The following is a 14576-nucleotide window of genomic DNA, read 5'->3' as shown; positions in this document are numbered from 1 at the left end:
GAGTTATGTTTTTTGCTCTAAAGTGTCTTTGAATTTCAGAGCCTTTTCAGGGTTTTTAAGTTGAAAAGGCCAGATTCTCTTCTGGAGATCTGACCTCTTTGTGCTGCCTAACCCCCTCCCTCCCCCTGCCCCCAGTTAGCATAAAACCACTATAATTATCATAGATCTGGTGTAGCCAGCACTTACATCATTGCCTCCCACTATTCTCTGGCTATTTTCAGATATCATAATGGCCATGTGGGGCCACAGCCAGCTAATGTACTTTACAGCTATCCCCAGTCTGAAAATATTTCAGGATGAGTATAGAGCTGGCCTCAGAATCAGAAAGTCAAACCCTTTTGTGTTGCACCATGCAGCTGCCTCTATAGGATCATAGGTAAGTGCAGCTGTGAACGTAGTCCATGAGGTAATATAGCTAATAATCTAATTCTTGCTGAATTGGATGCAGCCTCTTTTGCTGCAAAAATGTAGAAAAGTCCTTGGGCAATTGCACTTTTTCCCTGTTGGAGTGAGATCTTTATTTCTTGCTCCCTGAAAGAGTGGAAATCTCTAATTCAAAGAGTTTTTTTCTGAATGGATCCCCAAGCTACTAGCTCTACAAGTAAAAAGGCAAAATAGGCATTAAAATTGAGCTCATCTGTTGTAAAATGTGGCTATGATGGATTGCCTGCTTTTAAAGCAATGTAAGTGGGTAATTACAGGTTGGGGGTGAACATCATCTCCTGCAGCCACTTTTGACACCTGAAGAGCTCTGTTTTTAATGTATTCTCTTTTTACTTGTAGGTTGGGTGTTCTTTCAGACAAAAAGCTCTTTGAATCAGGGGTTTCCACTCTTCCAGGGAGAACCAGAAGTCATATGTTAAGTCGGCAGCTTCTGTTTTCAGTATCTTCCTCTTTATCCTCCGAGTAGGCTGACAAGTCTCTGTTGCAGACTGAGCTGATTCAGACACTGTTACTCATGGTTCCTCAGCTGTTAGTTTATCTACCCTTCCAGCAAATTAGTCTAAGAAGGATTGCAGAGATGTTTTGATTTATGAAAATTTAAAATTAATTACTGTGGCCAAGTGTTAAGCGACCCTGTGTGTGAGGTCTTGGTTGCCAGACACAGCGTTTTGCAGAAAACATGGCTCTCTACTCGACTGTTTTCCTGATCTTCTCCCATCTTTTAGAGCCTGAGAGTTTTGCTTTCTTTCTTCCAACTCCAAAACAAGCCCACATATTGTTTAGAATGCTTTATGATTGAATCAGTTGGGGAGCCAATTTGTGATTCAAATGAGGCTCTAAAAAAGATTCGGCCAGGAGTTGATGGAGATGCTACTAAATTGCTATCCTGAATTACATCATGATCGCCTCCCTTTTTCTTTTAAAATGTATTCATGGACCTAGTTTCTCTCATCACATCTGCTTACCTTGCAGTAGTCTCCTCTCTGTCCTAACCTGTATAGTCGTAAGAAAGTTTCATTGAAACAAAGTCTTAAAATGGTATTGTCTGGAACAGCCTTCCTTCTTCTCTCTGTTGCATTAGTTTCCCATCTGCTTTCCACTTTTAGCTGAAAATGTTTCTTTTCCTCGCTCATCTATACCCCTTAATTTCTGTCTCTTGCTATTAATTATGATTTACCTCTCTAATATCATTACTGCTACTCTAACATGTTTTGGTTTAGAGTTGGGATGAAAGATACCATAGGAGATAGATAGTTATATTCATTGTACAGCTCTGGAGACAGGCAGCAACTGCAGAGGTGGCATCAGTATAAGCGTCTCCAAACCACTCTGCTAATGTGCCTAAATCTGGCCTACAGGGACTACTTCTAGAGATGATAGGATAATTCAGGTTCCAGCCCCATTTAGTTGTGAACCTTTTTCCTGAGGGCGGCCAGTTATGATGGTGGCTTTCGCAATGAGGACACCTGTCCATTAGGAACTGCACTGAGACCATTAACTCCATTTATATGGCACTGATGTCGTTAGTACTGACCTGGTCTGTAGTCAAAGAGGAGTCTTACAGTGGAAAAACTCTGAATCCAATTGTGAAATCCCTGAGCCATCCAATTCCCCACGTCAAGTCACTTATTAGAACTATTCCAGACAAGCATTTGATTTTTTTAAAAGAAATTTTCTTACGGCTCCAGTTAAGACCCATTATGTGACAAACATGGATACTATTCCTTTTATAAATATAGATGTTTGATGCCAATTCACCTAAGAACATTTTAAAGAAAAAAAAATCTATCTGGCTTTGTTAGGAATAGATTCATCTAAACAACCTCTACTTAAATCCAAATGTTAAAAATGATTACATCTTAATCTACATGGGGATATGTAAGAGGTTTAAATAGACTAAATCCTGCACCATCTCAAATCACTTTGCTGAAATCCCAGTATGAAATACAATATTATTTGGATTACAATTTACTTCATTTCAAACCTCTCACCACAAACCACAGCTAGATGCTAGAGAAGCAGTGGAGATACAGATAGTCAGGGTTGATTCTCCACTCTGTTGCACTGTTTTCACATCTCTGTTTGAACTGGATAGCTGTCAATGAAGTTTCATCAGCAGCAGAGTAACAAAGTAAAAGATCAGCCCTGACTGTCTCTATTTTCACTGCTTCTCCAGCATCTAGATGTGGTCTGTACTTAGTAGTTAGAAGTGTTGTGAAATTGAAGTAGCTGACCCTCTACTTCGTATTGTATGGACAATGGTTTGGATTTGATCGGGGATACTGAAAACAGGTATCTAGTGCAACAGGTTTAATTGTAGAGCTTATTCCAGTCATGTACATCTTGGGTACAAATCTCCTTCCTGGGCCCCTAAAAATGGAATTAAGTGTGTATGCAACTACTTCTTTGATTAAACGGACAATTTTTAGCAAGCGTCAGTCCCTTTTAAAATTCCCATAACTAGGACTGGTTAAGGAATATTTTGTTGACCTTGGAAATTGAAAAGAGAACACTGAACTCAAAGGATGATCTGGATAAATTCTGTGCTACATAGAATGCACTTCTGAGTTATTACAAAATGTCAGCAGGATAATAATGAATTCCCCCTACTGCTGTTCTGTAAACATGCTTGGAATCTTTCCAGACCTTGAATAAATCAAAATAAATTCATGTAAAAATATACAGAGCAAACTTCAATGTACTCTCTGGGCCAAATTCACCCATGCTGCTAAAGGATACAACGCCATTAGCTTCAATTTATACAAAATGAAGCTGGGCCTCCATCTTTACTGTAGGTTATTATTGTTTTCATTTCAGTTCAATGTGAACAGGCTTTAGCTAAATAACCATTTAAACTCCAGTTGGTTTTCTACCCTCTCAATCCCCTCTATCATGATAGTATCTGAAATCTCATAATTTTGGCTCTTTGGAGCAGAGTCTGGCTTTATTTTTGTGAACTTCCTAGGCTAAGCATAGTGTCAGCACTCAACAAATCATTCAAATAATAGTAACACCGCACTATTCCTGCAAAAGGAAATGTTTTCTTTTGGACATACTCCAGAAATGTAAAATCATTGCCCTCCCTCTATCTATTAGTTGACTACTTCACGATGGTGCACAGAAACTGTGTGACAGAGCCAGGGTTGCAAATATCGTTCAGAGAAGCTGAAAAAAGAAGGTTCCATTATATAATATCTACATTTGCATCCCTGACATCCTAATGAATGTACTGGCTACTCATGTCACTTGTACACATCACCACTGAATCAGCTTTATACCATTATTGTGTTGTAGACACTGAACAGTTTGTTAAGAAAGGAAGGGTGTCAGAGTCACCTAAACTGACAAAAAAGACGAATATTATAACTGGACTTTCATCTTTCAATGGACTAAGCAGCTAACCCCTCTGTTGCTTGAATTAGACAGAATAAAAACTGTGGCAAAACCAAGAAAGGGGAAGCCACGGCTGCATCTAATTTATCAACACTGTGATTAAAGGGCAGGCTCCAGCCATCTAGGGAGTGAGAGAAAACAGAGCGGTTGGCTGGGTTTGTGTTAATGAATCTAAGACTTGAAAGATAACAGGCATTTCTAAAGAGAGGCAGCCAGGACAAAAGACTGTAGACAAGGGCCAGTAGGGTAATGTAAGGCAAGGTCAGCTACTGCTGAAGAAAATTATTTCATTTTCTTCATTCACCCCCTCTAGTAGGTTTATGTATCTACTCCCCCCTTTTGTTAGTAGGTCCATACAGAGATACAGCACTGTAATACTATTCAAAGTGTACAGGGTAAAGCCTTGGAACATGCCACACAAGGAGGTTGGTTTTATTATTTGAGGGAGGGAGACTAAGTACAATGGCAGCAGAAGGGAAGGTTAGACTGCAAGGTGAGGAGCACTGTTTTGACAAAAGTGAAAACCACAAAGAATTAAATTAAAACACAGCAAGAAAGAACAAACAAAAGCACACTCTGGAAATGTGTTCTTTTTTGAGGGGGCTCGGAGAAGAAAACAATGGTAGTGTTTTCCAATCTCAATTGATTTTTCATTCTACAATATTGACAGGTTATTCAATGGCCAAAATGAAAAGGCCAGATGGGATGGCAACAACCAGCTCTACTCTGCGAAGTGTGCTACACGTTTTCATTTTGGCACGAAATGTACAATTCCAGAGTATATTTAGCTACGAAAGCTGCGTCACATAAATGTCACATACCCATGAGCCAACCCATTTAAAGAACTCCCTTTCTGCACCCAAGCAGATATTCCCCAAGATGCCTGTGCTGAAGTAATAGCTGAACATATGGATGTGACATCATGAAGGCACCAGTGGCATAGAAAATAAAGTAGCAAGTGGTTTCAGAACAATTAGAGCGAAGTCATTTGTGAGTGCAGAAAAAGAAAGAAAACACCTTCCAAAGGAACAAAAACAACCACCAAAGAACACCACACAGCAATTTGCAAAACAAAAGGAAAATGTTAAACATAAAAGAGATTTTGGGATTTTTGTAAATGTATGAAGGGAAAAAAATCCACAGTGGACGTGAAAACAAAAAGCTTTATAAAAGAATATTAAGCTTAACTTTGTTTGGTTTAATTTGGCATAACAACTCATTCCTTTGCCCTTTAAAATATTGAATCAATAATAATTTCGGAACAAACTGGGGTTTCACTGGGCAAGGCAAGGAATAACAGCACACAAGTACATGGTAATGGTAAACAACCATATGGTCACCTCTGCCACCATTGTTTCTTTTATTGTGTGTAGACTACGTCCAGCTTTGTCAATATTCATAATTAAGCCCCAAAGAATGCATGATATTTAAATGACCCTGTCAAGTGCTAATAAGACTCTTCGGTAACCATCACTCCCTGGGGAGGTAACTATACAGTGCAAGCTACCTCATCAGTCAGTGAATTGACGCGAAAAGGATTACAACCCAACAGCTATACCTTTATTAATATTTTCACTGTGTGCTCTTCTGTAGGCTGCTGCTGGCATACAAGATGCTTTTAAGAAGTAGCCTTCTGGCCATTAAGAGCACTGCTGTGCAAAACAGTTGAGAAGCATGAAACCACACATAACAAATGCTATTAAAATTAACACACACCTCTGCACTCCTCCCTGGCACATTAATGAGCAGACTGGTGATGTCTGTGGAGATATGGTGAATAACACAATCTCCGCCAGCTGAGGAGCTAGCTAGCTGCCAGGCTCTATCCTTTCCCCATTACAGATACGGGCCTGGTAAAGGGTAAACACACATCTCTCTCTAAGTGGATGGGAGGAGGCCAACACTTTCTTTTGGGGATAGGAGAAGGAACAAAAGCACTTACTCAAAATGGTGTGTATTACCGAGAGAGGTGAACAAAAAAACAAGCCAATTACTTATCTGCCCTTTGCAGCGTGCTAGAGTTATTGACCAGAGGAATTAAGGATTCCAGGTAAACACACATTATCATTTAAGATGATTCACTGATCTATTTTGTTTTGCTTTCTTTAAATACACGAGGCACAGACAAGCAAACATTTCTGCAGCTGTTACCAGCGCAAGAGCGAACTGCTTCTACAATAAATCAAAGCAGAAGGCCTATAAAGCTAGGGTGCCCAGCAGCAAAGTAGGAGAAGCTTGCAGGCTAAAAAGGATTACTATTGCCACTTGTCAAGGGTCCCCCTTCAGAGTAATCCCAGGATGTTCTGACTGCTGTTTGGAGTGAGAAGAGCTGGGCCAACCACAGAACTAGGACATAGAGATGAATGTGAAGATGGGGTCTGCGGGAACCAGCAATTACTTAACCGAGGCAGCATGAAAGCATAGGAGTAGGACTCAGCAGTCCCTGAGTTCTCGTTCATGCTGCAGTCTTCCTGCATGATGGGTAAGTGCCTTAGGTCCGGATTTGTAAAGGTATTCAAGTGCCTAAAGATGCAGATAGGCTCCGAGTGGATTTTTAAAAAGGGTTGCTTTTAGTGGGCGTTCAGCACCCGGAGCTAGAAATGCCTAACTGCCACTTTAGGTGCTAAAGTCCAACATTTAGGAGCCATTGAGCTCATCAAACCTCCACTCAGCTGCTGCCTAATCCTGTGGGTGCCTAAGTTTCTGTCAGTAACGCTTCCTCAACACCTAGCTTCCCACTGGTTCACCTGTGTAAAATTGCCCAAGTCTTGATGCTGCCAAGACGCCTGATGCCCTTGCTTATGCCTGAGCCATGGTGGGATGCGCAAATGAGGTGTTCTTCTATCTCTGTCAGCAGCAGGGCATTCTCAGAGCAGACCTATCCTATCAGGCTCCACACAGGCCCCTTCATTGGGGGTAACCCAATGAAGACTATTTGGGGCAAGCTGGCTGGTGTGAGTGTTCTAGAATACCCAGGCACTCACCTGTGACGTAGGCAACCTGTTTTCAGTTTTCCACTCTGCCTGATTTGGGGCAAGGATTTGGATTCAGGTCTTGGTGGGTGCCCTAATCACTAGGCTATTGGTACAAAGGTGTGGGGAGCTTTCTCTCTGGTTTTTCATGAGAAAGGGGCAAGCCTGGCTTAGGATCCTACCTTCAGGAGAGGGTTTACATGGAATCCCAAATGGAGATAGCTGCCTCCCTCTGTCCCAGAGTTAGATGCCCAACTAACTTTATGGGGCAGGCCTAAGCTCCATGTCCCCAAAGGCATTTCCTATTGGCTAGCTCAGGCAGCTCTCCACTCAGCTTGCTGCCTTCTGAAAATCCCTTTCTTAGGTGCCTAACGCTTCCCATGCATTGTATAGGAAGCCTGGGCACTCAACTCAGGACTGAGGATTCTAGTAGGTGGCGAAGTGCCTAATGTCTAAGCCCCTTTATGGCTCTAGCCCTAGGTGCTTTTGAAAAGCTGACCTAGCACCTATCTGCATCTTTTGGTACACACATACCTTTTAAAGCCTGGCCAATAAGTCTCTACATGCCTCAGTTTCCCTATCTAACTCACAGGGAGATGAGGCTAAATTAATTACAGTATGCTGAGTGCTTTTCAACCCTTGGATGGAAGGCACTTTAGAAGCACAGTGTTAATGATGATGTAAGGCTGTGGAAGTGGTCCATCATTAACTCATGAAGATAATGCTTAAATAGGGTTAAATCCTCGCTTCCCCAGGCGCGCGCGCACACATACTCACTGATATTTGTTTTGTGTGGTTTCCTTAGTCAGTGAATAGCTAGAACTAAGTCTAAGATTGGTTATTTTATGTCTGCCTTTTCGATAAGCTTTTAATTACAGTGCAGGAGTTTTATTACATGCTACTATGATCCAGCTGGAAGCAGTTTATACACTGTAGTCATCCCACTCCCCCTCCACCGTATGGATTCATTTCCAAGGCCTTACCCTTCTTGTCTTGGTGATTATGGGATGAGACTGCCGCATATGGATCTGTGTTTTCAGATGAGCCAACCGGATCCTTCCAATCCAGCATACGTCCCCTAGTATCATAACCCTCTTGAGCTGGGGAGTCAGAAGTGGTGGTGCTTGGAACTAGTGAACTGGAGTGGCCTGTGTTTACATTACAAATACAGTTAGGGAAAACACCACACATTAGTCATTCACCATGCTACCTCAGGCGCACAGCATTGCTTTTTGTGAGCGATGGAGGAAATTCTTGTGACCAAGTAATGTTTCAAAAGCCTTTCACAACATTGCCCAAAGGAAATGTAGACCTTTAATCTGACAGAAACTGCCTTCTGAGTAATCAGAGTGGGCATGTGTGCCTGTGTGAGACATGGGCCTTGGCTGTAGTCAAAGCTTCATTGGTTTAACTGAAGGTTTTGGTTTAAACCGCTGGAGTTGAACTGGTGCAAAACATGGTGTGGGCACGCTTTCTACAATTTCAATCTGCCTTATATCCAGTTAGCTTAATTCAGTTAGATGTTACGCTAAATCACTACGAACCTGGGTTACACTGAATTAAGAGTGTTTTGCACTGGTTTAATTTAATTGATTTTGAGACCAACTTAAAGTTAAACTGGTGAAACCTTTAATAGAGACATGGGTGCTGGTCTTAAGGAGAAAGATAGATTAACTGTGGCATGGATAGGTCAGCTGAGCCCCGCCTCATGCTCTCAAGGGAAAGCCACAGTGTCCAGGGCTTGACCACGTTCCCATGATGGCACCAATTTTCTGAAAAGCCGTAAGCTCAGTGATTTGCTAACACTACTTTAATGCTTTGGCATGGTCTCTGCCCAAATGGATGAATTAGTGTGATCAAAAGAGGCCTGTAACAGAAGTAGAAGATGGGCTGGCAAGAAACAGCCTATTAGGTCCTGGCTCCACACACCTGATCTAGTTCAAAATCACAAGTGTCAATACATCTGTTATATAACCTTGATCTACTGACTCCAGTGGCCACTGCAGCAGTCTCCCTGTGAGATTTGTCTAGCAACCCCCTTAGGATACAGCACAGGTTTTTTTAAAAAAAATCAGTTCAGGCCCCTTCAAACCTTAATTTGTTTCTGCTTAAGAGAAGTCTTTTTCAAGCTGTTTATTTGGCGCCAAACCACAGTGTGTTTTCTATGCAGGCTACTGCAATTCACCATGCACTACAGGAGACATCATCTTAACTGGAGGAAAGGTTTATAGTCCTGTTCCATGACGTTTTATAATGATTCTGCAATCATTATTGCTGTTTTTAACTAGAGTTTGTGGCAATCACCTTTGTCATGGTTCACATTAACAAACAGGTTCATGGGGCATGGCCAGCCAGGCATAAGGCAATTCTCACATGAAGTGGGATTTAGTCAGGATGTGGTGGAGAACTGATTTGTCTGCATTAAATAGTCCTTTAACCACCTCACAAGGTTGAGCTGAGCTGAAGTCAGTGAAAAAGCAGCAGCTTCTATTAGGTTGCTGCTATGATTTAAAGCGTTCTACTGAATATTAATTATTGCAGAGAGATAGAAAGTGTCTCTGCGCATCCATATACTTTTGAGGAGGTCCTTTGATTCATCACATAGGGTTATATACAGCAGCATTTGGACGGTATTTAACACAACACCCGCATGTAACTATCTCCTGTATTTAACTGATACAATTTGTAGGAAAAGAGGTCAGCTCCAGTGTTTTTACCATGGAGCCAGTCTTGAGATGCTACAGCTAATCAGTAACAAGATTAATTTAGCACTGTACCCCAGGCTGAAGGATGATACTGACAAGGGCACTGCATTATTTTTTAATCTATCATGACAGGAAGTGTGGTTCCACTATCAGTCTTTCTAGAATACTGCAAATTAGAGGCTGCATTTGGTTTAAAAAGAGCAATTTAAAAAATTTTGCTTAAAGAGAGAAGCCAAGTGGTTATCCACTTCTAAAGATTTCTCTAAAAGCCAAGAGCACTGCTGGAGGTATTGGTAACAGTTACATGGATGGATTCTGAACCAAATTTGATGCCTTGTCTCCAAGAATTCCCAACAGCTGCTTCTTTCCGAAGAGACTGGTACAGATCCAACTACCGAAAATATGTGCCTTTCTAAACTAGGTATATGCAGTAGCTGTAAAGCTTGTTTACCATACCATTTTATACCTATCAGCTCCTGTGCTCATCCCAAAGAAATAACAGAAGCAACAAGACAGAAAACAACTGAGGGTATGTCTATACTGATAGAGGCAAAGTCGCCACCACCAGATCGAGCTTTCTGGATCGATTGAGCGGTCAGTGTAGACCCGCTCAATCGATCAGGGAGTCGACTGAGTAAAACCACCCTCTCAAGTAACTTAGCGCTGCGTCGGCGGGAACATGGTTCCCGTCAGCGCAGCGCAATGAAGATGGCGTGCAGAAGGGAAGCAGAGCAGTCGACGGGAGTTACGCAAGCTACTCTGTGTAGTTTACGTAATTCCCGTCGACTGCTGCCAAATCTCCAGGTAAGTGTAGACCAGGGTTTAGAAAGTGGAAGGTATGAGCTTTCCATGCCTCCTTTTCTTTAAATGCAAAACCATAGTACCAGTATTTCTGGGGCTCCAGACTGCAAGCTGACACCCCATTCAGCAATTGCAACACTGTACGATATTTGATCAGCCCTACAAATAATGCCACGTTCAACATAAGAAACAGTTAGTCCTAGCTTGCTAAGGCATTAGGAGAAAGCACTGCCAAACAGCAGTCATAATTTATACCTGTATTTGATATGCATTTTGTGCCCTCTATCTCCATCCAGACACATTATATTTAGCTGTGTTCAAGGGGCAGTTTTATGGTAATGCAATAAGTATAGTTAAGGAAAAACATTTCTTAATGTGGTAATCTAGGATATGCCTAAGGGAGGCATTTTTTGCAGAAAGATTTCCTGAACCATATGCTACAAATACATGGCGAACTGCTTGGTAATGGAAAGCTATGGCTATATGATGATATTAATGTGTACCAGATGGCAGTTAGGTACAAAAGTGTTTCACACAAATGCAAGAAATCAGTCTATTCGCTCTGTTACTAATGTGTTAGCATAGCACACACTGAAAAATGATTTTCTACATGTAGCTGAGATACACTTGCTTCCATCTGATTTACTAGAGTGAGGGGCAGCAGCAGATTAGAGCAGACTAACCTTTCTCACTTGGGTTCAGACTGGATCATGCAAACACTTACTGCTGGGCACAGGGTTTGCTTCCCTGAATAGTCTCATTGGGTCCTGTAAGTGTTTACACACTCAGTCCCTTAGGGTGAAATTCAAATTTACGATGGTGCACTGCAGAGGTGCATGTGTTACTTAGGCACCGACAATAAGGGGTTAAAAGTGCTGCATAGCCTTCATGCTGCCCCCTGCGCAAGGGTGACTTTCACCCCTAGTGATTATTGTTCCTCAGCAATTACTGTCATATATAATGTAATACACCTTTTCCTCAAGTGCACTAAGGCTACTTTATACCACCCTGCCTGCATAAAGTGGCCTTAAGTTATATTTACACCCACTTTAAAGCCCTTTTATACAACTACAGCAATGTAAAGTGGCTTTAGCACAAATGGGAAACAGGCCCAATAGCTCTATTTTAACATGGCTTCTGTTAACAGTCACTTCCTCATTAAGATTCTGCTGTTGTTTTAAACCACCCCCTTTTGAACAACTGCAGCTTTACATTGCTCCTCAAGCACTGGTTTTGAAAACAGACGTTTAAGGACACACGCTGTTTACAAAAAATGTGATTTAGTGAATAACGTTGTGAAGCTTTTCCTTTGCAAGTCTGTACTCACAATAATACAGCAAGAACGAGAAATCAGTTGTAACTAGAGTAGTGCGTGTTGAGGAATTTGGAATCTGTAATATGGTTAGTGTCTGTGAGCATTGATGAGTCAGAAGAGCTGTACTTCTGTAACTACAGCTCATTCTAAAGTGTCCTTAAGAGATGGGGGGTTTTTTCGGCTTTAGAACAAAGTTAGGGATGCAATACAGATTTGATAGTTGCTCTAATATGCACAAGTTGTTAAAACTCCAGAGATTATGATGCTCCATACAACTACAGCAACCTAATTAGACAATTAGAGGGAAAGGCTAAATCAATACTACAGAGGGAGAAAGGAATATGGCTAGGGGATAAAATAAGGACCCAATTCACTAAAAATTGATGTTTTCAAAAGTAATTAAATTGCATACAATTTTGCAGAGGGGAAAGCTTGCTTTAAGCTAAGAGTGCTAGCCTTTTGTCTAAGTATGGGGCTTTTTTTCCATATGTATCTGACCTACACAGAGTGGACTGCTGCATGGTATCTTTTTCCTGGATGTGGAAAATGAATGTGCATGAACAGTCATCTGTGTAGGCTTTGCACTTTAATCACTTGTTTATAGATGATCATGTGAGGCTGCCCCATCTGCCAAATTCAGGAATATGCTGATGCCTAGAATACAAAGATTAAGAGCTCGATTCTCCTCTTACTTACACGTGTATAAACTAAAAGTAACTCCAGTGAAGTCAGTGGAGTAACACTGATGTAAAACAAGTATGAGAGGAAGCAGCCCTAAGCCTTTTTGTGAATCGGGAGTTTCAGATGTCTTTGGAGATATATATGTACATATATACATATACACACACACACACAAGCTCCAAAGACAGCCTGAGCAAGCATTTGATTGGCATTCTGGTATATACTAGCATTCTAAGGTTCTAGTCATAATAAAATGCCATTTAATTTTGCATTTAATTATGTTCAACAACAGTAAAATGTACTTTTTATATAATTTTAGTTAAAGTAGATATAATTTTTTTCTGAGGCTAAAATGATTTCTTTGGATCAGTTAAAATATCAATGTTTACACACTGAATGGTTAACATGAGGCTGGTTTTTACTGTATGTTGTGGAGAGTTTGTGAGTTTTTCTCCCTTCATGTATGAGATTTTTGTAATCCCTGCTTCTTTGGTAGTTTGTCTGAACGCAAGACAGGAGGGAAGAAGAACTGTCAACTGCATGGTAATTTCACCACTTGTATTTTAACTATGATACCAATAAGAGAAACTCACTGATTTAGTGACTGTATATCAGGATTTGCCTCAGGCATGTGATTAGTATTATGGGCAAACAGGGCATGACTTGGATTTAAAATTAGCAATGGGTACGCATTTCTCCACAGTATCAGATAAATAAGATAATCTTTTGAGATGTTTATGCAATAAATCAGTTTGGTAGTGGAAGATGCAGATATCAGAGTGGTCTTTCTTTTATACAGACACCATTTGGGGCAGTGATATTTTTCACTTGTTTCTCACTAGGGGCCATCTTCATGACTGTTTGCTCGGGTGAAAAAAAGCAGCCTTCACCAAAGTCCACAGCCAATAGGATGCCCATCCACACCCTCGTGTTAAAGCTGTGTGTCATGAGTGTACCTGTGATTGGGAGTACCAAGGCACTTGCCAATCAAAATCTTGTTGAACATCAGTGCTGTACACTGGGCAATTTTCTTTTCTTCAGACTCAGCAACATTACTGCTATATGCTTTTGGAAGTATAACACTGAAAACACTCTACACTTGCAGATGCAGAGCACGTGCTAATTTTGTCCCAATTCTGATAGACTTTGTTAGTCCAGAATTTGTTAGTCCAGTGCTGCCTGATAGGAGCCTAAGATCACTAAGCCCCGATCCTGTGCCACTGAAGTCAATGGGAATATGCCATTGCTTTAACTAGGAGCAATACCATGTGCTCAAAGCCTGTGGATAGCTGCCATTGGAGGAAGATCTGTTGTTGAGGCAGTGACTAACTCCTTGGCCCTTGAAGTTAGAACTTCCTGGTGTGAAGCCCTCTGTCTTCAAAGGGCTTGCTGGGATCTGGCAGCACCAGGGAGTTAGGAATTTATGAACAGTGTGGAAACATCAGCAGGATTAAGGCAGCCTAAAAGTTTGCAAGCAAGTGAAACCTTTGTGCTTCAGCGCATTAGCCAACCTCTGAGGCTTGCATTACCTTATGGGTAAGTTATTCCATAACTGTCTGAGGCAAGGTTTATTGCTCCTTTCCCTACAGCCTCTGGTAGTGGCTGATGTCAGGGACAGGTTACTGGGCTGGATGCACCTGTGGTACAGCTGTTTCTTTTTTCCACCTTCTTTTCCTCAGTGAATAAACAAAATGTATTCACTGTATCAAGTACTTCCCTTTCTAGATGCTCTGGAGAAGCAGACTTTGGGTCAGCTTCGTTAAAAGCTCTGTATTTGGAGTGCCAATGAGATCGGCCATAAATTGTTTTAACTCAATTAAGTTAGTTTTGGGGGAAACCTGGGAGAGGGGAAATTTGTTTGTCAAAAAGGATAAATAACCCTATCTAAGATTAGTGAATCAAGCCCCAATAAAATAAGACAAAACAAAACAAAACAAAAAGGAAAAATTTCTACTGAGGAGTGGGGTCTACCAGCTAACACAAGGATCTAGGGGAGAATTTTAAAAAATATCAATAAACTGACCATACGCTGTGTTGTAAGACATTTCATGATCTGGTGAAGCAGTGGAAATGTCTATGAAAAAAATAAATTAGGAAAAAAAAAAAAACATTAAAAAAAAGCCCCCAAGGTCTGACAATATTTAAAAGGTTAGTAAAAGATGATCCCTTCAAAATTGAGCAGCACAGATAGGAAATGATGTGACTAAGAACTCCCCTTACCATTCAGTGCTACAAAGGAATCTGAAAGGCAAACAAAAGAGAGAG

The 14576-nt window shown here is 41.1% G+C and overlaps 1 protein-coding gene across 9 annotated transcripts in view; it reads right to left on the bottom strand.

Annotated features, from left to right (window-relative positions):
* The window catches only part of SEMA6A (semaphorin 6A), a 188729-nt gene that overhangs the window by 18957 nt on the left and 155196 nt on the right, over positions 1–14576 (bottom strand). For 5 of the 9 annotated variants that reach the window (XM_067569111.1, XM_067569110.1, XM_067569113.1 and 2 more), the window contains 2 exons: positions 14532–14552; positions 7793–7957 (listed from right to left, as the gene is read on the bottom strand). In XM_067569111.1, coding sequence (XP_067425212.1) covers positions 7793–7957; positions 14532–14552 — 186 coding nt within the window. Of the gene's footprint in view, positions 1–7792; positions 7958–11447; positions 14553–14576 lie in introns of those variants that run through there. The other 4 variants (XR_010924002.1, XR_010924005.1, XM_067569114.1 and 1 more) reach the window with 3 other exon arrangements.

Source organism: Emydura macquarii, unplaced genomic scaffold, assembly GCF_026122565.2.
Source record: "Emydura macquarii macquarii isolate MOO-44397 ecotype Brisbane River unplaced genomic scaffold, CSIRO-AGI_Emac_v2 contig_2897, whole genome shotgun sequence".
Lineage (NCBI taxonomy): Eukaryota > Metazoa > Chordata > Testudines > Chelidae > Emydura > Emydura macquarii.
Note: the sequence above shows the minus strand (reverse complement) of the source record. Positions and strands in the feature narration are given on the sequence as shown.